General features: G+C 44.2%; 1 protein-coding gene across 2 annotated transcripts in view; it reads right to left on the reverse strand.

Moving 5' to 3' along the window:
- The window catches only part of APTX (aprataxin), a 55,756-nt gene that overhangs the window by 16,429 nt on the left and 17,118 nt on the right, over positions 1-22,209 (reverse strand). For both annotated transcript variants that reach the window (XM_077476260.1, XM_077476261.1), the window contains exons 3-6: positions 20,887-20,933; positions 6,868-7,173; positions 6,647-6,706; positions 7-233 (exon numbers count right to left, since the gene is read on the reverse strand). In XM_077476260.1, coding sequence (XP_077332386.1) covers positions 7-233; positions 6,647-6,706; positions 6,868-7,173; positions 20,887-20,933 — 640 coding nt within the window. The remainder of the gene's footprint in view (positions 1-6; positions 234-6,646; positions 6,707-6,867; positions 7,174-20,886; positions 20,934-22,209) is intronic.

The raw sequence follows: 22,209 nt of genomic DNA on the forward strand, positions 1-22,209 counted from the left end.
TCTTACCTCATGCTTGGAATAGCATGGTACCCAAGCCTAAACTTTGCTCTACTCAGAGATGAATGTTCCTGTATAATATTCTCCCCAACTTCATACATGTGCTGTAACAAATTTAAATGTTCTGATCTAAGTGCTTTTAGACTGGAAATGGATTGCCATGGTAAAACAAGCCAGTGGTAGCGTGCCTTGGGGTACTTGTCCTTGATTACCACTACTTTATCATTTTTGAAGACCTTTATCAAAACAAGAAGAATATTCAACAATACTCAAACAAGGTGATTTTTAGCAACATAAAGCTCTTTATTCCAATTGACAAAATGCACTTATTAGTTATGTACAGTGATATCAAAAAGAACACCCTGAAAAAGGATACAGCTTTAGACAATACAGTAGATAATATGAAAGGAACCATACAGTGTACCCCAACAGAGAAAACATAGGATTTTGGTACTCACCGTAAAATCCTTTTCTCTGAAGTTCATTGACAGACACAGCTCCATTAAATCTTGACCATAGGGTTATTACGCCACCTTCAGGAGAGGACTAGGCAGAACATGCAATACATGTGAAAACAACAGAACTGTACAGTTACGCCCAGGGGGCGGTCCCTCTGGCTATAACCCCTCAGCCTGCTTCCTGCAGCTCAGTACATCAACAAGCAGTATAACATAAAATAGGAGGGGTGGGTGCTGTGTCCGTCAATGAACTTCAGAGAAAAGGATTTTACGGTGAGTACAGACATTGACAGACACAGCTCCATTAAATCTCGACCGTAGGGACATCCCCAAGCAGTGTCAGAACGAGGGGTGGAAACAGCAAACATAACTTCACCCACAACCAAAGGTGCTCCTCAACAAAGGAGTCACCATCTGAACCGACCACATCAGAACCTGCAGTCAACATATGCATCAGAATGCATTGAGAACCAAAACTCACTCTAACAAGAAAAAAACAATGTAAATTGCAACGATTACACGGCCGCCTGCAAAACCTTGCAGCCAAAGCAAGCATCTGAAGATGCGCTTACATCAACTTTGTAGAACTTTGTGAAAGCGTGAACGGACAACCAAGTCGCCGCCTTACACACCTGGGAGACAGATGCTTGATGTCGGAAAGCCGAAGAGGTCCCAATTGCCCTGATGGAATGGGCCATGAAAGGAAAGGGGGGCACCGGCCCCCTTCAAGGCGTAAGCCTGGACCACGATCTGTCTGATCCACCGTGAAATGGTGGTCGATGAGACCGCCAGCCCTTTTTTCGGAGCAGCTACCGAAACAAACAGAGAATCCGACTTCCGGAAGGGAGCCGTGGCCGACAGATATAGGCCCAGACCAGGTCCAGGGAATGGAGGGCCACCTCCCTAGGGTGTGTCGGCTTAGGACACAGAGATGGTAACACAATTTCCTTATTGAGATGGAAGGCCGAAACCACCTTCTGAAGAAAAGAAGGTTGTGGACGCAACACCGCCTTATCCTTGTGGAAAACCAGATAGGGCGACTTGCATGACAAGGCCGCCAACTCAGAAACCCTCCTGGCAGATGTAATAACCACTAGAAAGACCACTTTCTGAGCGTCAACAAGGGAATTTCCCTGATGTTCTCAAACAGCGGTTTTTGAAGCGCCGATAGCACCAGGTTCAGATCCCACAGAGGTAGGGGTGGTCGCAGGTGCTTACCAGGTGCTTAAAGGTGCTTACCAATAAGTGAGACGCAAGGGGTCATTGGAAAAGGACAGCCAAGGCTGATAACTGTCCCTCGATGGTGCTTAAAGCCAGTTTCTGGTCCACTCCTCGCTGTAAGAACAGCAGGATTCTGGTAACGGAATAGGTGCGGACGCCACCTCATCTCCTCACACATGGAGATATAAGCTTTCCATGTATGATGGTATATCTTCCGAGAAGAAGATTTTCGTGCCATCAGCATAGTGGAGATTACCGAGTCCGACGGACCTTGGTTCCTTAGCACCTGGCTTTCAACAGCCATGCCGTTAAAACCAGTGGTGGTAAAGCAGGATGGAGTATTGGACCTTGTGATAGGAGGTCTTCTCGCATCCGCCAGGGAGTATCCTTCACCAGGCATACTATGTCGGTGTACCAGGGACACAAGGCCAATCTGGAGCAATCAGCATCACTGGAATCCCCTCGGCCTCCACTCTGCGAAGCAGACGAGGCAACAGTTTGAGCAGAGGGAAGGTGTAAATCAGCTGGTACCTCTCCCATGGAGCCACCAACGCGTCTGACAAGTCTGCCCAAGGATCTCTTGACCTGGACACAAACCTCTGCACCTTTCGATTGATCCAAGAGGCCAGAAGGTCCACATCTGGTGTGCCCCACCCCAGGCAAAGAAGCCTGAACACCTCTGGATGCAATGACCATTCTCCTGGGTCCAGCATCTGTTGACTTAGATAGTCCGCTTGCCAGTTTTCTACTCTCAGGATGTGGGCTGGCATGTGTCGCTCTGCCCACCGAAGGATGTGAGCGACCTCTCGTGCTGCAGCAGAGCTCCTCGTTTCTCCTTGATTGTTGACATATGCCACCGCCGAAGGGCCGGAGACCTTCGCAAACGGAGCCACTGACTAACTGGCTCACCCGAATCTGCCGATCCAGGGATAATGGAGATTTGTCCCATTTGGACAATTCTTCCTCTGCAAGACTCTGTTGTGAAATTGGGAATACGGTACCGCCTCAAAGGAGGCTACCATGAGGCCCAGAACTCGCATGCAGAAACGCATCGACGACCACCTGCGGTTCATCAACCGCTTCACAACAGCTGTGAAAGTCTGCAGTTTGTCTTCCACGGAGTCCAGCAGTAAGCCTAGGTACTCCAGGCGCTGAGTCGGCACTAGTACCGACTTTGAGGTTCAACACCCACCCAAACTCCTGTAGAGTTTGCATGGTGATCGCCACATCCTCCCTCAATTCTGAGATGGAAGCTTCTCTCAGAAGGAGATCGTCTAGGTAACCCACGATTGCGATCCCTCGTTGTCACAACGCCAAAATTGGAGCCAATACTTTGGCCTGGCTTCAGCACCCAGAGTCTTTATCAAAGGGCAGAGCCACAAACTGGTAGTGCTCTTCCCCCACGGCATATGGGTATATGCAAGTACACGTCCCGGATGTCCAAAGACGCCAGGGAGTCGCCCTGATTGAGTGCAGCGACTACAGAGCGAACTGATTCCATTCTGAACCTTTGTACTTTCACAAAGCAATTGAGGGCTTTTAGGTCCAGGATTGGACATACCCCATCCTTTTGGGGGCTACAGATTGGAGTAGAATCCCTGAAACCTTACCAGTTTTTGAACAGGCACTTGCTGCCCCAAACAGGGCCTCCCGGCGAGCCGGGTGTAAAGGTATGCTGGAGGGAAAAAAAAAAAATCTTTTTGGTGGCCAAGAGAGGAACTCTATCTTGTAGCCCGATTAAATCAGTTTGCAGACCTATTGGTTGGACAGCCGAGAGGCCCAACGAGCTGCAAACTCCCGAAGGCGACCCCCCACCCGTGTGTTGGGCGGGGGTAAACCATCATGCAGTAGTACTTTTGCTCGCAGGCTTGCGAGACCAGGGGCGCTTTTGTCCCTCAGCAGTCGCTCTGTCGGACAGAGCGCTTACCTGAAGTCCTGGGTGGACAAAAAAGCGGAAAAGGAGGGCCCTTGGCTGCGGCGTGGCTCCTTACCCTTCTTGGACTGTGGGAGCAATGTGCTCTTCCCACCTGTGACATTCTTAATAATGTCATCCAAAGCTCCAAATAGCCGCTCACCAAGGAAGGGCAAATCCGTCAAAGCTTTTTTAGATGCCTAGTCCGCAGACCAGCATTTTAGCCAAATCAGGCGCCGCAGCACCACTGCTGATACTGATGTTCTGGAGAGCAGGGGAAGTGTATACAGGGCTGGATCACAGACATACTTAAAGTGGTTGTAAACCCTTACAAACCACTTTGACCTACAGGTAAGCCTAGATTAAGGCTTACCTGTAGGTCCAAGCAATATCTCCTAAACCTATATGGTTTAGGAGATATTTGCCCGAAAACAAGCACCGCTGTCTACGGCGCATGCGCTGTAGACAGCTGCGCGCCGTAGACAGCGGCGCGCAGGCGCACTGAGCACGGCATTCTCAGCGACGGAGCTGCCGCGCGTGTCGGCTCCCGTGCGCATGCGCGGGAGTGACGTCATCGCGGCTTCGCCGAATGACAGCGGCGGAGCTGCGAGACCCCACCAACAAGATGGATGCGGCGGACTACAGGGGACAGCGGCGACTTCGCTGGCTCCTGTGTCAGGTAAGTGACACATAATGGGCTACTATGCGATGCATAGTAGTCCATTATGCTTTGCCTTTGCAGGGAATGAAAGAGGAAGTAAACTCATCAGGGTTTACTTCCTCTTTAAGGCTGTGCACCAACTGGTCTGCTAGTTCTACACAGACTGGAGGAGACTGCTGCTTCTCCAATTCACGGTGCAATAGTTTTGCCCACTCAGTATGGGTCTGCGACACTAATGCCATAGCCAGTACCAGTCATAGCGCTGACCCCACTACCATAAACATGGACTAGGCCACTGCCTCGGCCCTCCTGTCGGTAGGGTCCTTAAATGCAGGAGCCCCTTCTACCAGAATTGTGGTTACTTTATTTAACCTGGATACTGGGGAGTCAACGGCCGGGGGAGCCGACCATTTTTTTAAGGAAGCTCTCTTCAAAGGGGTAACGCACTGCCATTCTTTTTGGGACCAAAAAGGTCCATTGTGGGCTTCCCAATTCTTTGTATATGAACTTATCAAAATAAGCTGGATACAGAAACACCTTAGGTGTACGGGCTTGCTTGCGGGACCCAAAAGGGACCACCACCTCAGCAGAGGATCCTGCTGCATCCTCTATTTTCAGGGTATCCTGCACAGCGGTGGTAAGTTGTCCAACTAGCGAGGATGGGGGGGGCAGGGGCCATTTTTTACCCCCCTTGCGCCCGCACCCCGCTTCCACCCTGGCAATGAACGTTTCAAGGACCGCCGACAGAGTCCAAAGGCACTGCATTATTTGCAGGCAAGCCAGTTGCAATTGCAGGGAGATCTGGGGCAGAAATGCCAGCTTCTGACGCCATGACACCAAGTGCTGCGCTGTGCTGTCGGTGATCACTGTATCAGCTCACAAGTGTCCAGGAGTAAAAACCACGCTGTTCTGAGGCACAGGAATCAGAGCTGGGGAGAAAAACCGCGCTAAGGCTACAAGAAAATGGCCACCAGCCGTTCTTGTATAGAAACAGGAAAATGGCCACCGGACTCCGAGAAAATGGCAGACAACCATGCTGCTCACAGAGACGAACAGAAAATGGCAGAGGACCATGCTGTACACAGAAATGGCGGCGGTCAGCGATATGGCGGTAGGAAATGCAGAGCCCACAGACACCAGCAGAGAGACAGATGACAGCACATGGACACAGCCAGTGCAGCCCCCAGCCAAGGCCAGAGCCCCCCAGAGGACCCCCAGCCCAGGTACATACACCGCACCACAGCCCAGCCATACAGCATCCCCCACAGGGGGGGGGATACAGGGACAGGGAGAGAGGAAAGGCAGAAAAGGGACCCCCTAATCGAACTCCCAGGGAATGCCCAGCTGTACTTACCGTCCGGACAAGCTGAAGGCATCCCATCAGACCCACACTCGAGCAGTATGGGGTGGCTGCTGGCCACGGCACACTGTGACAAAGACATCCGTAGTCCGGTCATATGTGTGCCCCGGAGTATGTAGCTCACCGGCCGCCCCTGGCTCCTGAGGGGCATGTTGTGGCCAACCCAGCACGTAGCTAGGGCCTGCACATGCTCGATGGCCAGGCTGGGGAGACTACGAGGATCTACATTATCCAGCCTGTCATCCAGCTGGCTGTTGATAGCAGATCACAGGATCAATATCTTGCGCAAAAGGCAAATTCCAGAAAAAAATCCCGCCTAGGTCCTTCTCCTTCACTAGGCAGAAAAAAACTGAGCTGCAGGAAGCAGGCTGAGGGGTTGTAGCCAGAGGAAACACACCCTGTACAGTTCTGTTTTCACATGCAATTCATGTTCTGCCTAGTCCTCTCCTGAAGGTGGCGTAATAACCCTACGGTCAAGATTTAATGGAGCTGTGTCCGTCAATGAACGAAAGAGAGAATACCCTCATCTCCCCAGTCATGTCTGATCTCCAACCCAGACTTTTTTTCTGATCGAGTAGGAATGCTGAGGCATGTTACATTGGGAAAATGGTGAATGTGCATTTTTTTTAATGCATTGTGTTAATGTGAATGGGCCTTTAAAGTTGCAAGTTCTAAGGGTTTTTCTGCTCTTTTTATTCAGGTAGAATTACCTCCTTTCACTGGAAAACACTGACGAGTGGTGACACCACTGACTGAAAAAAAAAACACTGAGCTGTCCTGCAGCTCTAAAGTCAATGCTTCACCAATTTTTGGGTCATATACCATCTTTATTGTAAGGAAGAATGTATACTGTGACATGTCATTCTATGAAAAAGCACTTCTTTAAATGCCTCCCTAAGAAAACAAAATCGGCACGCCTTTGCTCTGATGTCATACTTTGCTTCAGATTTAATGTGTCATCCACTAATGCACTTGTCTTTTCACTAATAGATTAGGGTTAGTCAATAAAAATAAATGATAGGTTTCTCTTTATATACCTGCATCTTGGGATCCTGCATAGAAACCTTTAGCCCTTGACTCCAGTGTCCTACTGCAGACTACAGAGAGGGAAAAAAAAAAAAAGTATAGAACAATCTTTAAGTACAAACATAAATTATACATGAAGAAAGCACACAAGGCAAAGTAAAGTACAATGATGGTACCAGAGTAACAGCACAGTAACCGTAAAGAGACAAGTTTTATGAAAAAAAAAAGGTACCTGAGAAGCATGTTGTTGCTGCTCAGCTGACGTATCATCTGCACTCTTGTTAACATCCAGCACGTCGTTAGATTGCATTTTTGAGCACTTTGTTTCTACGCTTTTATTTTGAGAATTCTCATGTGGCCTCTTGCTGGCGCCTTTCTTCTGTTGGTCTCTGGAATCAGACTGGCCTGATTCTCTTACAAATTCTACAGTGTAAGGATACAGCTTATTTACCACATATAAGACATGGCCAGGCTTCAGCTTTACTCCTTGATCTTTCTTAATGTCCACATTGTCAATACTAGTTGGGTTAGTTCCTATCTAGAAAGAAAAATAAAAAAACAGCCTAAAATAAGCTATATGAATCAGGAACTTGTCATATTAAAAGTTTGTGATTAGTATATACAGGCATTGGCAGATTTTTTTCATTTCTCCAATGTCATTATTCCCCTCATCCATAACACAAGAAAGCATGTTATGATACATTTTCTCCTAACCTGTTGTATGTGTAAGCAACTACTGCAACGAAAACCTTACAAAACTGCAGACAAACAAGCGCTCTTAATATAAAATACAATGCAATATCAGAGTAAAGGCTCATTCACACTAGTGTGGTAACGGCTTTTTCCCCCACTGGGAAAACATGAAGTCACTTCTAGGGCACATAGAAAACAATTGGTGTTCAATGTGCCCCTTTCACACTGCAACACAGCCCAGAGGTGCAGTGAGCTGCGATAAAAATACAGGCTTGGTTATTACTGGAAGGCACGGCATATCACCGTACAGCAGAATGTCACTTTGTGCACTTGGAATAAAGTTGCCAAGTAAATAAAAACGAGCATTACACCAGCCCTCACTGCACCCAAAAGGTTGTTCATACAAGAGCTTGATTGAATACCCAGTGTACGGTCAGCTTTAGAGTAGTAAAGAATGTCTGCTTGAACAACTATTCATTTATACAGTAACCAAAGCTACACAAACTAGGTGTTTATATGGGAAGGAGGTTGAATTTAACAGCAATACTGCCCTGTGGCAGCAGTGCAGCACTCAACAGCTACTACCCACTATAAAAAATATAAAAGTCAAATAGGCTACCTGCCATGCTGATTGTGTCTATGTCAAAGTGGAATACAGGCAAATGGCTATGTATACAAGTGTACAGTTTAACAGCCAAGGGATTTTGCATTTTTTTGTGCAGCAGCCAATCCTATGATATACACGGTGTAGCCAATCCTTTCATTTACTCCCACTTGTCACACTGTGCAGCCAGAAAGGTCAAACTACTACATTCTGGTTTTGCTTTATTACTTCCCAGTTCAATTTAATGGCTTTCTGGATTTTATCCCTGCTAATTGGTTAGTAGAAGATGCTGATGCATCGTTTACTAAGCAGTGTGGCGGGAACATAAACTGCATGGCTGAAACAGTTGTGCATGTTCTACTGTGTAGCAGATGTGTTATTCACAATTTTGGCTGTACAGAATTACAAAACCTTGAGCAAATAAAACAAAGATGTATAAAGATCTGCTTCAACAGCTAGAAAAGGTCACTAATAGTTGGGAGGTCTGAATTGCCCCCCCAAAATGTCTTCTTGCAATGGAAGTATACATCCAAAAAAACTGTTTGAAAAACACACACTGTAAAAAGTGAGCCAGACCCCCCATAAAAAAAAAAAAAAAAAAAAAACACATTCTGAAAGACAATACGTCATGGGTTAGGGTCAGAGACCAGTAGCTATAACAGAGAGGTTGTGACCAACCAGCAGGATAAGTACACAAACCGGTCACCCTGGCAGATGACATGGACTCACCCAAGGCACGGGGTCTAAGCCCTAACCGATCTTCACCAGAGCGGATGGTGGAGATGGGTTTTGCTGTGTGCTAATGCCAGGTTGCTGTCCTCAGGATCGCTCCATCAGAAGGTGAGCAGGCCAGGGTCTGGTAGCAGGTAGGGATCAAAGAGAAGCGTAGACAAGGAACAAGCCAAAGGTCAGTACCAGATGGTTGCAGGTTGAGATCAAGCAGAAGAATAGTTGAGAAACGAGCCAAAGGCCAATAACAAATGGTTGCAGCTTGGGATTAAGCAGAAGTGTCTTTCAGAAACAAGCCAAAATTTGACGAGTGGCAGCGAAGATATATCGATGGCAGCAGGAGTGAAAGGAGCAAGATATTGGCTGGAGAATAGCACAGTAATCTGGCAAAGAGGAAGTGCTGAGATGTGGCTTCAATCTGATGTTCTTGGGAGGAGCAAATAGTTAAAAATTCATCAGAAGGTACAAGGCGAGACTGTACTTCTCAGGTGGCACAGCGAGAAAAGCTACAGCCAGACACCGCAGAAGTTGCAGGTTCAGATGCAGACCCTGACAGTACTCCCCTCCTTCCAAGACGGCCCCTGGAAACCTCTGGTGGAACTCTTGTCAGTCTGGGAGCATGAGCATTCTGCTCAGGTTCCCAAGAATGTGTACATGTAGTGCTCTTCATGGTTGTATGTGAATAAAGCCATTTGGATCTCAATTTGGTGTGCAGCCATCCAGATTTTCCTTTAATTATTGCTTCAGCTGTGACTGAGCGAGCACCCTGCAGTGAGGAAATTATGCTGTTGGAGCTGGCTCACCTGTGAGCAGCATAGTGGACCTTTTGTAGATTTATAAAGAGAACGAGCAGCGCCAATCTAAGTCCAGCAGTATTAAGATAAGTTTAATGAAATGGTAGGCACATCTTAAATTGTCAGATGGATGACAAGAATCCAAAGAACGAACATCCAGACAGCGCTTCAGGGTCTTGCTCAGCGGTGCCAGTGGTTTCCAGTGTTCCGAGCTTTGACTGCAGAGCCCAGGAGGAAGTCATCACTCGAGGAGTTCCTAGTCTCAATGGGATCGTGCTGGTGACATGCACACGTTCAGAGCATGATATATAAATAGGGACCCAGGCGCTACCTCAGAAATATGTGTTCTAGGGTACACCCTTATCATATAGAGGTGTTCTGAGGTCTCTCTGCTATGTTGAGCCAATGGCCCGCCTAAGACAGGAAGAAGTTAGAGTCCTCCACATTATAAGAAGTACATTGATATCTAGAACAGGACTATATAGTCCAAAAGAGACTTAGGAAATTCTATGTACTTTTCCGTAACTTAGGTGTATGGTGATTACCACAGGGAGTAATCCGAGAGACCCCCCCCTTTTTTCTATACGCACCTACTAAATATATGAAGGTATTGTGTAATAGGGATAATTTAGGCTGGTGAGGTATATTACATCATTACTGCATAATTAAAACAGAGAACATTTTGAAAAATTAAAAAGAAGCAATAAGGTTAAAGGGACAGTATTATCCTATGTAAATCAGTGTAACTTCACACCTCAATGTCTCTATATAGTTCATTCAATCCGCATTAGGAATCTCCAAAAAAGTGTAACTGGTGTCTCAATCAAATCCACTGTAATGATTGGATACTGAATAGAGTCCACAAAAAATGTGCAAAATTGCAAAAATATCCAAAGTGTGCAAAAAATACAAGAAAAAAGTGTATATATGTACATAAGAATAAAAATAAAGAATGAATGAATAGATAAACCTGTGCAAAACCAAAGTGCAGTAGGAGCTGTGTTCAAAATTCCTTATAGTCTAATGTGCAAAATCTGCAAAATATCATTAAAAATTCCATAGGAGAAAGTTCTATATGTAGCGCATCTTCATACGACTAGACGATAAGGTGACTTTAGTCCTCATTCAAAGAAAAATCGGTGACTTCTGTGCTCGCCCCTCAGGTCCCCACTAACGGATCCCTGTACCCCCAGGGGGTTATGTGCATATAGTATCTCAATCTCCAGGCACTTGTCAGCCAGATCCTCTGCCTTGTTTCACTTCTTAATTCTGCCGGTGCTCCTTCATCAGGCATCAGACACCGGAAACCACTGGTGCCGCCAAGCAAGACCCTGAAGCACTGTCTGGATGTTTCTTCTTTGGATTCCTGTCATCCATCTGACAATATAAGATGTGCCTGTTTTTACCTTACCTTGAGTAAGTGCATTACCATTTGATTAAACGTATCTTAAAGTGGTTGTAAAGGGATTTTTTTTTTTTAAACAACAAACATGTTATACTTACCTCCACTGTGCAGCTCGTTGTGCACAGAGTGGCCCCGAACCTGGTCTTCTGGGGTCCTTCGACGGCTGTCTCGGCTTCCCCCAGCAAGTACTTCTCACCTTCATGCGAGCTCCCTCGCATGGTGAGAAGTACTTGCGGGCGCTCTCCCGAGATACAGTGAGCAGCTATAGACGCTGGCTGTATCACTCGGCCCCGGGTCATTGGATGTGATTGACAGCAGCACGAGCCAATGGCTGTGCTGCTTTCAATCCATCCACTCTAGCCAATCAGTGGCCAGGCTGAGCGGCGAAGAGGATGTCGGAGGCGAGCGTGGGACTTTCGAAGGGTCAGGTAAGTAAAACGGGGGGGCTGGCACTGTCAGATGATAAGTGTACTACCGCCCAAACTGGAAGGGTGGTGTAGAAGGAACCAATGTGCGTGTTTTGTGAGGGAATGGTAAGAGACCCTCACTACTATAACATAATAGTGTTTGGAATAAGCATCAAGTGAATATAAGGGCATAAACGAGAAAAGATCTAATAGTTAAACCTAGTGATTCTCAATGCGATTTTTTAGAATTGGCATAATCGTATAAAGTGATAGTGCTGAACAATGAGTGGGTCCGTGTAAATGTCTCCTACATCATAACGTGAATTAAATAATATACATAAAGCAATCAACAAAATATATAGTGGTAATTGATGCGATTTGTTAAGATTAACAAAATCGCATAAAAAGTGCCAGTGCTAGACAGTAAATAGGTCTGTGGAAATATCTACTACACCATAAAAAACAATATACATAAAACAGTCACTAACTCAATGAATCAATTTTGTGCAGAGAGTGGTTGATTGTGACTGACAAAAATCGCATAAGGTGCCAGTGCTAGGAAGAGGTTATAAAATAAATACGTGTGGGTGTCTTACTACCATATAATAAATAATATAAGTACAGTGAAGCAAATCCAATCGTGCAAAATTGGCAGAAGATAAATAATAAAAAACGCCTAAACAATATTAATGTTAGAGAAAGGAGAAAAAAAATATAAAATCTCTCTAGAAATAATCCAAAAAGGTTGTGCACAATAATTGAAAACTATATAAACAAATATAAAAAATTATATAGATTGCACAATGACATATCAAAATGTGTCCATTCAAACTTGTGCGACAACCGGTAGCGATTATATCGAAAATCGCATATGACAAGGAAATCGCATACGGTGCTGGTGTTTAGATTTATGTGCACTATAAAGTAGCGATGTAATCGGTGGTGGTAGTGGTGATGGTGAATATATCCCACGTGGTCCTGTGTACTCGAGATATGGGTGTCCCCTTACCTTACAGCTGTAAGGTAACAGCATGTAACATATGTATCCTCAGGATTCCTGGTAATCTTTATCCCTCGAGGTCTTGTTCCTGTGTCCCCAAATCCTGACGTCTCCTGCCTATTGCGCCGTGTTGGTCTCTTTAAATGGTCGCTCAGCAGTACTCAGCATGGGGGGGTACCTCGGCGGTTGGGTGTTATGTAAGGGGTTAAACAGATAAGGAGGAAGGGAGCCCCATAGCGTAGTAATTTTGAACAATATTGAAGTTTATTCAGATAAATGGTTAAAATACTCACAAACATAAATCTCATGTGTGGGGTATAAACGAGCCTCGAGCTCGATTGCGTCACTTCCGGTAGCGTCCCGACGCGTGTTCGTCACGGTCATGATTGTTATGCGATTTTGTTAATCTTAACAAATCGCATCAATTACCACTATATATTTTGTTGATTGCTTTATGTATATTATTTAATTCACGTTATGATGTAGGAGACATTTACACGGACCCACTCATTGTTCAGCACTATCACTTTATACGATTATGCCAATTCTAAAAAAATCGCATTGAGAATCACTAGGTTTAACTATTAGATCTTTTCTCGTTTATGCCCTTATATTCACTTGATGCTTATTCCAAACGCTATTATGTTATAGTAGTGAGGGTCTCTTACCATTCCCTCACAAAACACGCACATTGGTTCCTTATACACCACCCTTCCAGTTTGGGCGGTAGTACACTTATCACCTAATAACCTTGGTGCCTATAGAATCTATTAGCCTTTCAGGCTAAATTTCCCAATTTAGTACTGCGCATCACTACTTCTTGCCTTTTTTATCCTGTAATTGGGGTTCAAGTACCCCATTTTCAGTGTGTGCAGCGGTACAAAAACTAGATTTCATCCTGATTAGGCGCAGGAATAACTCCTTTTTATACTGGCACTGTCAGATGTTTTTTCACCTTAATGCATAGAATGCATTAAAGTGAAAAACTTACCTTTACAACCCCTTTAATACTGCTGCACTTAGATTGGCGCTGCTTGTTCTCTTTATATTTCTCCCAGAGGTTCTTCTACCCTTCAGCATGCTGCCTTCACAGTGCCAGCTACACTCCCTGTGGTAAACCACCCATGCTATGGACCCCCCTAAAAAAACAAAAAACGTTATTTTTATTCAATTACTGACCTTCTGCTATTCACCCTTCTGGCATTTTGGACTATATATTCATAATTCAGATATTTTAGCTCTTCCCTCATCTTGCAGTTGATATACCCTTGCATGGTAGAAAACACCTTAGTGCAACAATTATTGTGTTTTTTACCTTTTGTAGATTGCACTTTGTTTCTAAAGACCATCAAGAATTCTTTCAATCATAAATTCTTCTTCACCCTGTACCTTAACAGGTTGAGGAGGAGGTGGAAGAATTCTTCCATAAAAATATTTTCATGAAACGGTTTATATGTGAAAACTGGGTAAATCTTCATACTGTCAGGAAGTATTTTTTTTTGATAAAAAGGTGAGCTTATCCTTTAATTCAGGTTCTGACAGATTAAAAAGGTGACCAGAAGGTATTTCTGTCCCTGGGAGCAGTTCAATGGGATAATCATACAGGTGATGAGGAGGTAATTGGTCGGCATTCTTTTTATCACAGACATTTTGAAACCTATTGTATTGCGGAGGCAGGCTGTAATAACTGGGTAGTGACCACATCATTTGTGATTCCTTGATTGGTGGAGAACTCATTCAACAAGGTTTGCTACAATGTTCCTTGCAATGGGGGAGGGGGGGGGGAGATGTAAAATGTATAGTCCATGCCCCCGCAGTGAATGGGGAGATTATGGGTAGAAAACCAAGGAATGCCCAGAATGACAGGAAATTTTGGTCACAATCAGCTGAAAGTCTCACAATGGTCTCAAATTGGGATACCAGAGGAACCGTTTCATGGGTAACAGGTCCTGATGACAAAAGTGAACTATGAACTCCAAATTAACCAGCTCCCAACCAGCGCACGCCAATGTATGTCAGCAGAATGGCACGGGCAGGCATATTGGCGTACAGGTACATTTAATCTTTAATGCTGCCCTGCCATCGCGAGTGCCCTGCCATCGCGTACTGGTCGGGACCCCCGTGAGTCTGGTCGCGGGTCCCGCGGACTCGATCGCCGCGGGCATACCCGCGATCGTCTCACGGGGAGGCTGAACGGAGAGATGCCGTTGTAAACAGCATCTCCCCGTTCTGCCTAGCAACTAGTGACGTTGATCTCTGCTCCATGTGATTGGAGCAGAGATCAGTGTTCACGAAATGAAAGCCCAGCCCCCAACAGTTAGTAACACACCCCTAGGAACACTTAACCCCTACACTGGCACCCACTGGTTAACCCCTTCACTGCCAGTGTCATTTACACAGGAATCACTGCATTTATATAGCAGTGATTGCTGTATAAATGACAATGGTCCCAAAAATGTGTTATAAATGTCCGATGTGTCCGCCATGTCGCAGTCACAATAAAAATCACTGATCGCCGCAATTACTAGTAAAAAAAAATATTAATAAAAATGCCATAAAACTATCCCCTATTTTCTAAACGCTATAACTTTTGCGCAAACCAATCGCTTATTGCGATTTTTTTTTTTTACCAAAAATATGTAGAAGAATACGTATTGGCCTAAACTGAGGGGAAAAACGTTTTTTTTAAATATATTTTTGGGGGATATTTATTATAACAAAAAGTAAAAAATAATGCGTTTTCAAAATTGTCGCTCTATTTTTGTTTATAGCGCAAAAAATAAACACGGCAGGGGTGGTCAAATACCATCAAAAGAAAGCTCTATTTGTGGGAAAAAAATACGTCAATTTTATTTGGGATCCACGTCGCATGACCGCGCAATTGTCAGTTAAAGCGAAGCAGTGCCGAATCGCAAAAAGTGGTCTGGTCTTTGGCCAGCAAAATGGTCCGGGGCTGAAGTGGTTAATAGGGGAGGATTTTTCTTATTTGAATATTATTGCTGTGGGTGAGTTCTATTTCCATAAAGTAGAGAGTAAAGTAGAGTAGCAGAGCAAGGAGTTTCACAGCTGTCGGTGATGAGTTTGTTTGTGATGACAAAGTGGGATAGCAGAGAATAAAAACTTTGCTTCATGAATCAAAGCCTGAGTAATGGAGTTTATTTGTTCAAGCACTAGAACATCAGTCGCAGCAATTATTCTTTTGACTTTGATAGGATAATTAACTGTGTAATGCCCAGTGTCCCTACAATATAGACAGAAGTTTTTCTGAACATCTTCGCTTTCTCCTAAGTACATGCTAGTGGATCTTTTTAATAGCATCAACCTACATAGGTTCAGGAGTGTTAGAATCCAAAGAAACGTTTTTGAGCCTTCCTCCCTCCCCCTGTAAGAAAACTGCTGGCTGATGGCATTTTCAAAATGTACCTGTAAAGTGAAATTGAGGAATATTGACTTGCTTGTAAATCCCATATCTTGAAGTCCATTACAGGACACAAGCAAAGTATTCACAGACCCTTGGTTATAGGCTCATATCATTGGATACTGGCAAGCTTTTGAAAGCCTCCTGGGCACATCCCCTATAACCCTACCTCAGTCTGAGAGTCCTTAGTTTTGTAGCAAACAATGCAGAGTAATTACAGAATGGAAGGGAGGGTGACTTGTGTCCTGTACAGTACTGCAAGATACGGAGTCACAGGTACAGTGCCCTGCAAAAGTATTCACCATCTTGGCTTTTTACCTATTTTGTTACATTACAGCTTTTAGTTAATTTTTTTTTTTTAATCTGAATTATATGTGATGGATCAGAACGCGATAGTCTAAGTTGGTAAACTTATCCAAATCTTTGATGATCCCTAGGAGCACCATCAAATCCATCATAACCAAATGGAAAGAACATGGCACAACAGCAAACCTGCCAAGATATGGCCGCACACCAAAACTCGTGGAGCAGGCAAGGAGGGCATTAATCAGAGAAGCAGCACAGAGACCTAAGGTAACCCTGGAGGAGCTACAGAGTTCCACAGCAGAGACTGGAGTATTTGTACATAGGACGACAATAAGCCGTACGCTCCATAGAGTTGGGCTTTATGGCAGAGTGGCCAGAAGAAAGCCATTACTTTCAGCAAAAAACAAAATAGCATGTTTTGAGTTTGCGAAAAGGCACGTGGGAGACTCCCAAAATGTATGGAGGAAGGTGCTCTGGTCTGATGAGACTAAAATTTTACTTTTTGGCCAGAGAAAGCACTATGTCTGGCGCAAACCCAACACATCACCCAAAGAACACCATCATGCTGTGGGGATGTTTTTCAGCAGTCAGGACTGGGAAACTGGTCGAGTTGAGGGAAAGATGAATGGTGCTAAATACAGGGATATTCTTAAGCAAAACCTGTACCACTCTGTGTGTGATTTGATGTTAGGATGGAGGTTCACCTTCCAGCACGACAATGACCCCAAACACACTGCTAAAGCAACACTTAAGTGGTTTAAGGGGAAACATGTAAATGCATTGGAATGGCTTAGTCAACGCTCAGACCTCAATCCAATAGAAAATCTGTGGTCAGACCCAAAGATTGCTGTTCACAAGCACAAACCATCCAACTTTAAGGAACTGGAGCAGTTTTGCAAGGAGAAATGGACAAAAATCCCAGTGGTAAGATGTGGCAAGCTCATAGAGCCTTTTTCAAAGCTATTCGGCACTGCGTTGCTTTAACTGACAATTGCGCGGTCGTGCGACATGGCTCCCAAACAAAATTGGCGTCCTTTTTTTTCCCACAAATAGCGCTTTCTTTTGGTGGTATTTGATTACCTCTTCGGTTTTTATTTTTTGCGCTATAAACAAAAATAGATCGACAATTAAAAAAAAAAAAAAATGCAATACTTTTTACTTTTTGCTATAATAAAGATCCCCAAAAATATATAAAAAAAAAAAACCTTTTCTTCCTCAGTTTAGGCCGATACGTATTCTTCTACATATTTTTGGTAAAAGAAATCACAATTGGTGATTGATTGGTTTGCGCAAAAGTTATAGCGTTTACAAAATAGGGGATAGTTTTATAGCATTTAATAATTTTTTTTTTTTACTAGTAATGGCGGCGATCAGCGATTTTTATTGAGACTGCAACATTATGGCAGACAGACATTTTTGACACATTTTTGGGACCATTGTCATTTATACAGCAATCAGTGCTATTTAAATGCACTGATTCCTGTATAAATGACACTGGCAGTGAAGGAGTTAACCACTAGGGGGCGAGGAGGGGTTAAGTGTGATGTGTGTTTTTTTTACTGTTGGGGGGGCGGGGCTTGGCATGTGACATCACTGATCGTCTTTCCCTATAACAGGTAACAGACGATCAGTGACAGCCACACTAGGAAGCACGGGGAGAGGTTTGTTTAGACAAACCTCTCCTCGTTCTTCAGCTCCGTGTAAACCAATCAATATACACTTATTGCATTTTTTTCAAAATTGTCGCTCTATTTTTGTTTATAGCGCAAAAAAAAAAAAAACGCAGAGGTGATCAAATACCACCAAAAGAAAGCTCTATTTGTGGGGGGAAAAAAAAGGACGCCAATTTTGTTTAGGAGCCATGTCGCATGACCGTGCAATTGTCAGTTAAAGCGATGCAGTGCCGAATCGCAAAAAGGGGCCTGGTCATTTGGCTGCAAAATTGGTCCGGGGCTTAAGTGGTTAAGGGGGAAAAAAACTTCTGGTCCTTAAGTGGTTAAAAAATAAAGAAGAATTATTATGTTTTTTTTTTCCTGTCTGGGGATCTACACTTCTAGGAATGAAGAGAGTAAAAGTTGCAAAGTAGCACAAACGTTTTTAAATATATACACACACACACACACACACACACACACACACACACGCTCTACACTTCCATGCTTATTTAATTTAAATTGCAAATTGTATGTAGACCTAATACGTATTACATTATACAAATTTATTATTTAGCCTGCAGTAAAATAGATTTATGGTTTCTTGAACTTCAGCGAACTGAAACTGATACACTATAGGAGGCATGTCCAAAGTCTGGCCCATGGGACAATTGTGGCCTGCGTTCCAATTTAATATGGCCCCACTGTTAATTTGGATATTTATCTCTTTTGTGGCCCCCCAACGAATCCCCAAGGCCACAAAGATATACAGTGGGGCAAAAAAGTATTTAGTCAGCCATCAATTGTGCAAATTCTCCCACTTAAAAAGATGAGAGGCCTGTAATTGTCATCATAGGTATACCTCAACTATGAGAGACAAAATGTGGAAACAAATCTAGACACTCACATTGTCTGGTTTTTTAAAGAAATTATTTGCAAATTATGGTGGAAAATAAATATTTTGTCAATATCAAAAGTTCATCTCAATACTTTGTTATATATCCTTTGTTGGCATAAAATGGCCACGATTTTTCTGCGTTTTTTACCATGATTTTGTGGCATTTTGCCGTGATTTTGTGCAGGGCAAAAGGTCACCAATGTAAAAAGAAGAAAAACGCCCAAATCTGCCCGATTCAATCGACAAAAAAGGGTCCAGAACTTGTTTGAGCTTCAGGCGTTCGGCTTCAGGTGAGTGGAGATGTGAATTATCTCCATTGAGAATATATTTTTTCCCCTCCAGCGTTTTGTAGCTTCAGGCTTCAAGCTACAAAACCCTCAGGTGTGAATGGGGCCTAAGTCTTCACAAGGTTGTCACACACTGTTGCTGGTATGTTGGCCCATTCCTTCATGCAGATCTCCTCTAGAGCAGTGATGTTTTGGGACTGTCGCTGGGCAACATGGACTTTCAACTCCCTCCAAAGGTTTTCTATGGGGTTGATATCTGGAGACTGGCTAGGCCACTCCAGGATCTTAAAATGCTTCTTACGTAGCCACTCCTTCGTTGCCCAGGCAGTGTGTTTGGGATCATTGTCATGCTGAAAGACCCAGCTACGTTTCATCTTCAATGCCCTTGCTGATGGGAGGAGGTTTGCACTCAAAATCTCACGATACATGGCCCCATTCATTCTTTCATGTACACAGATCAGTCGTCCTGTTCCCTTTGCAGAGAAACAGCATCAAAGCATGTTGCCGCCACCCCCATGCTTCACAGTAGGTATGGTGTTCTTTGGTTGCAACTCAGCATTCTCTCTCCTCAAAACACGGCAAGTTGTGTTTTTACCAAACAGTTCTACTTTGGTTTCATCTGACCATATGACATTCTCCCAATCCTCTTCTGGATCATCTAAATGCTCTCTAGCAAACCTCAGACAGGCCTGGACATGTACTGGCTTAAGCAGGGGGACACGTCTGGCATTGCAGGATCTAGTGTGTTACTCATGGTAGCCTTTGTTACGTTGGTCCCAGCTCTCTGCAGGTCATTCACTAGTTCCCCCCTCGTGGTTCTGGTATTTTTGCTTACCGTTCTTGTGATCATTTTGACCCCACGGGGTGAAATCTTGCGTGGAGCCCCAGACTGAGGGAGATTATCAGTGGTCTTGTATGTCTTCCATTTTCTAATTATTGCTCCCACAGTTGATTTCTTCACACCAAGCTGCTTGCCTATTGCAGATTCAGTCTCCCCAGCCTGGTGCAGGTCTACAATTTTGTTTCTGGTGTCCTTCGACAGCTCTTTGGTCTTCACCATGGTGGAATTTGGAGTGTGACTGTTTGAGGTTGTGGACAGGTGTCTTATGCTGATAAGTTAAAACAGGTGCCATTAATACAGGTAATGAGTGGAGGACAGAGGAGCCTCTTAAAGAAGAAGATACAGGTCTGTGAGAGCCAGAAATCTTGCTTGTTTGTAGGTGGCCAAATACTTATTTTCCACCATAATTTGCAAATTCTTTCAAAAATTAGACAATGTGATTGTCTGGATTTGTTTCCACATTTTGCCTCTCATAGTTGAGGTATACCTCATATAATTGGTGGCTAACTAAATACTTTTTTGCCCCACTGTATACCGCATTTATTGTGCAGTTCTGGAGGGGACGGGACGAATGCAGTCAGATTACATACAGGAGAATCTCTTGTTTACTCTGCGGCCTCTGTAATAGGAAGGCCTGACGCCTGGGCTGGCATTGGACAACTGTTCTGACTATCATAGGAGGCGGGACTTTGTATTAAAGAGGCCATCGAGTAAACAGGAGATTCTCCTGTATGTAATCTGTCAGCGCTTGTCCCGCCCCCCTGCCTGTTCCCTCCAAGGCTGCAGATGGGCATGGATCAGGCTGCACTCGTGGCAATGGTGAGGCTGCATTGATGGGCACTGACCCTTATTTTGCTTCACAATTCTTTATTTAAAAAAGTATTTTTCCTGAAAACATCCATCTTAAAGTGAAGGTGCGCATTATACTCCTGTGCGCGTTATACGCCTGTGCGTATTATATGCCAATTAATACGGTATATCCAAATAACATGCCCAAGCTTATCCTTAGACTCTTCACTCAGGCAATAGTTGTTGGGCAGTGTATTAGGTAATTTGCATTTTAATGGTTCAACAAATGTCAAACAAAATGGTCGGCCTTCACACATGTTCACTTCATCAAATCTGGCCATCTTTGAAAAAACTTTGAACACCCCTGCATTATAGTAAGTTAAAATAATTTTTGGAATTATAGCCTCAGGAGAAAAGTACACAATTACCTGCTTGACCTTCACATAACCTTTGTTGCAATCTGATGTCAGCTGCACTGCAAAAAAAATTAAAAAAAATAAATTTGAAAAAAAAACATATGTTAGGATAATGAATCATTTTGAACTAGGATCCTCTAGTACTACCAAAAATTCACACTTCTCTTCCTTACAACCTTGGCAATAAAATGATGTATTATATATATATCAAACATACCAAAATTCCAATCCCTAGCTCATGTGATTGGATCACTGCTTATACTAGATGTCCACCCAGAGCATAAAGACAGATTTTAGGCATCACCCTGCTAAAGTCGTTTCAGCTTTTGAATTTTGGGGTGGCAGCTTTTCTGAAAATTTGATTAGGTGGTTAGAGTGTAAACAAAGTTCCTCCCTTAGCAATGTGTTTTAGAAATTGCTTGCAAAACCTACAAAAATATCTATAGTAGGGGCGGATCCAGAGGGGGGGGGGGGGTAACGGAGCAATTGCGTGAGCAGACCAGTCAGCGGGCCCGCGGACAGACCACTCAGCGGGTCGGAGGCTGGGGGCAGGCCAGTCAGCGGGCGGGGGATCAGAAAGATGACATCTCTCACCACCTGCCCTGCATCACCGCAGTTCCGCCCTCGCTGTGCAGCTGCAGGCAGCAGAGAGATTACATCATCTCTCTGCTGCCTGCCTTCACTCTGGGACACAGCACGTGACAATCCACACCTTAGCAGGCAAGTGACAATCAGCAACTTATGGCAGGTGACGTATGACAATTTGCATCTGTTGGTGGGTGAAATGACAAGTGACAATCCCCATCTGGTGGCAAGCAAGTGACATGGCAAGTAACAATTTGCATCTGGTGGCAAGTGACAATCCTAAAACTTGTGGCAAGTGACGTGGCAAGGGACAATCCACAACTTCTGGCAGGTGACGTGGCAAGTAACAATCCGCATCTGGTGGCAAGTGACAAGCCGCAACCTATGGTAAGTGGCTTGGCAAGTAACAATCAGCATCTGGTGGCAGGCGACGTGGCAAATGACAATCCCCATCTGGTGGCAGGCAAATAACTATTTGCATCTGGTGGCAAGTGACAATCCACAACTTGTGGCAAGTGACTTTGCAAGTAAAAATCTGCATCTGGTGGAAGGCGACATGGCAAGTGACACACTCGGGGCTCCCACTGATTCTGCTTTATGGCGAGTTGAACTATTTCATTTTATATAACAATGTAATAGAAATAATGTGCTGAAATCATCCCGATAAGACGTGATGATTGAAGCCCCAACATCAGCCACTGCCCTGATAAACTGCCTGCAAAAAAAAAAAAAAAAAAACAAATGTATTTT

This window comes from Lithobates pipiens, unplaced genomic scaffold (assembly GCF_037356315.1).
Source record: "Lithobates pipiens isolate NorthernLeopardFrog02 unplaced genomic scaffold, aLitPip1_a1.2 Scaffold_13, whole genome shotgun sequence".
Classification (NCBI taxonomy): Eukaryota; Metazoa; Chordata; class Amphibia; order Anura; family Ranidae; genus Lithobates; species Lithobates pipiens.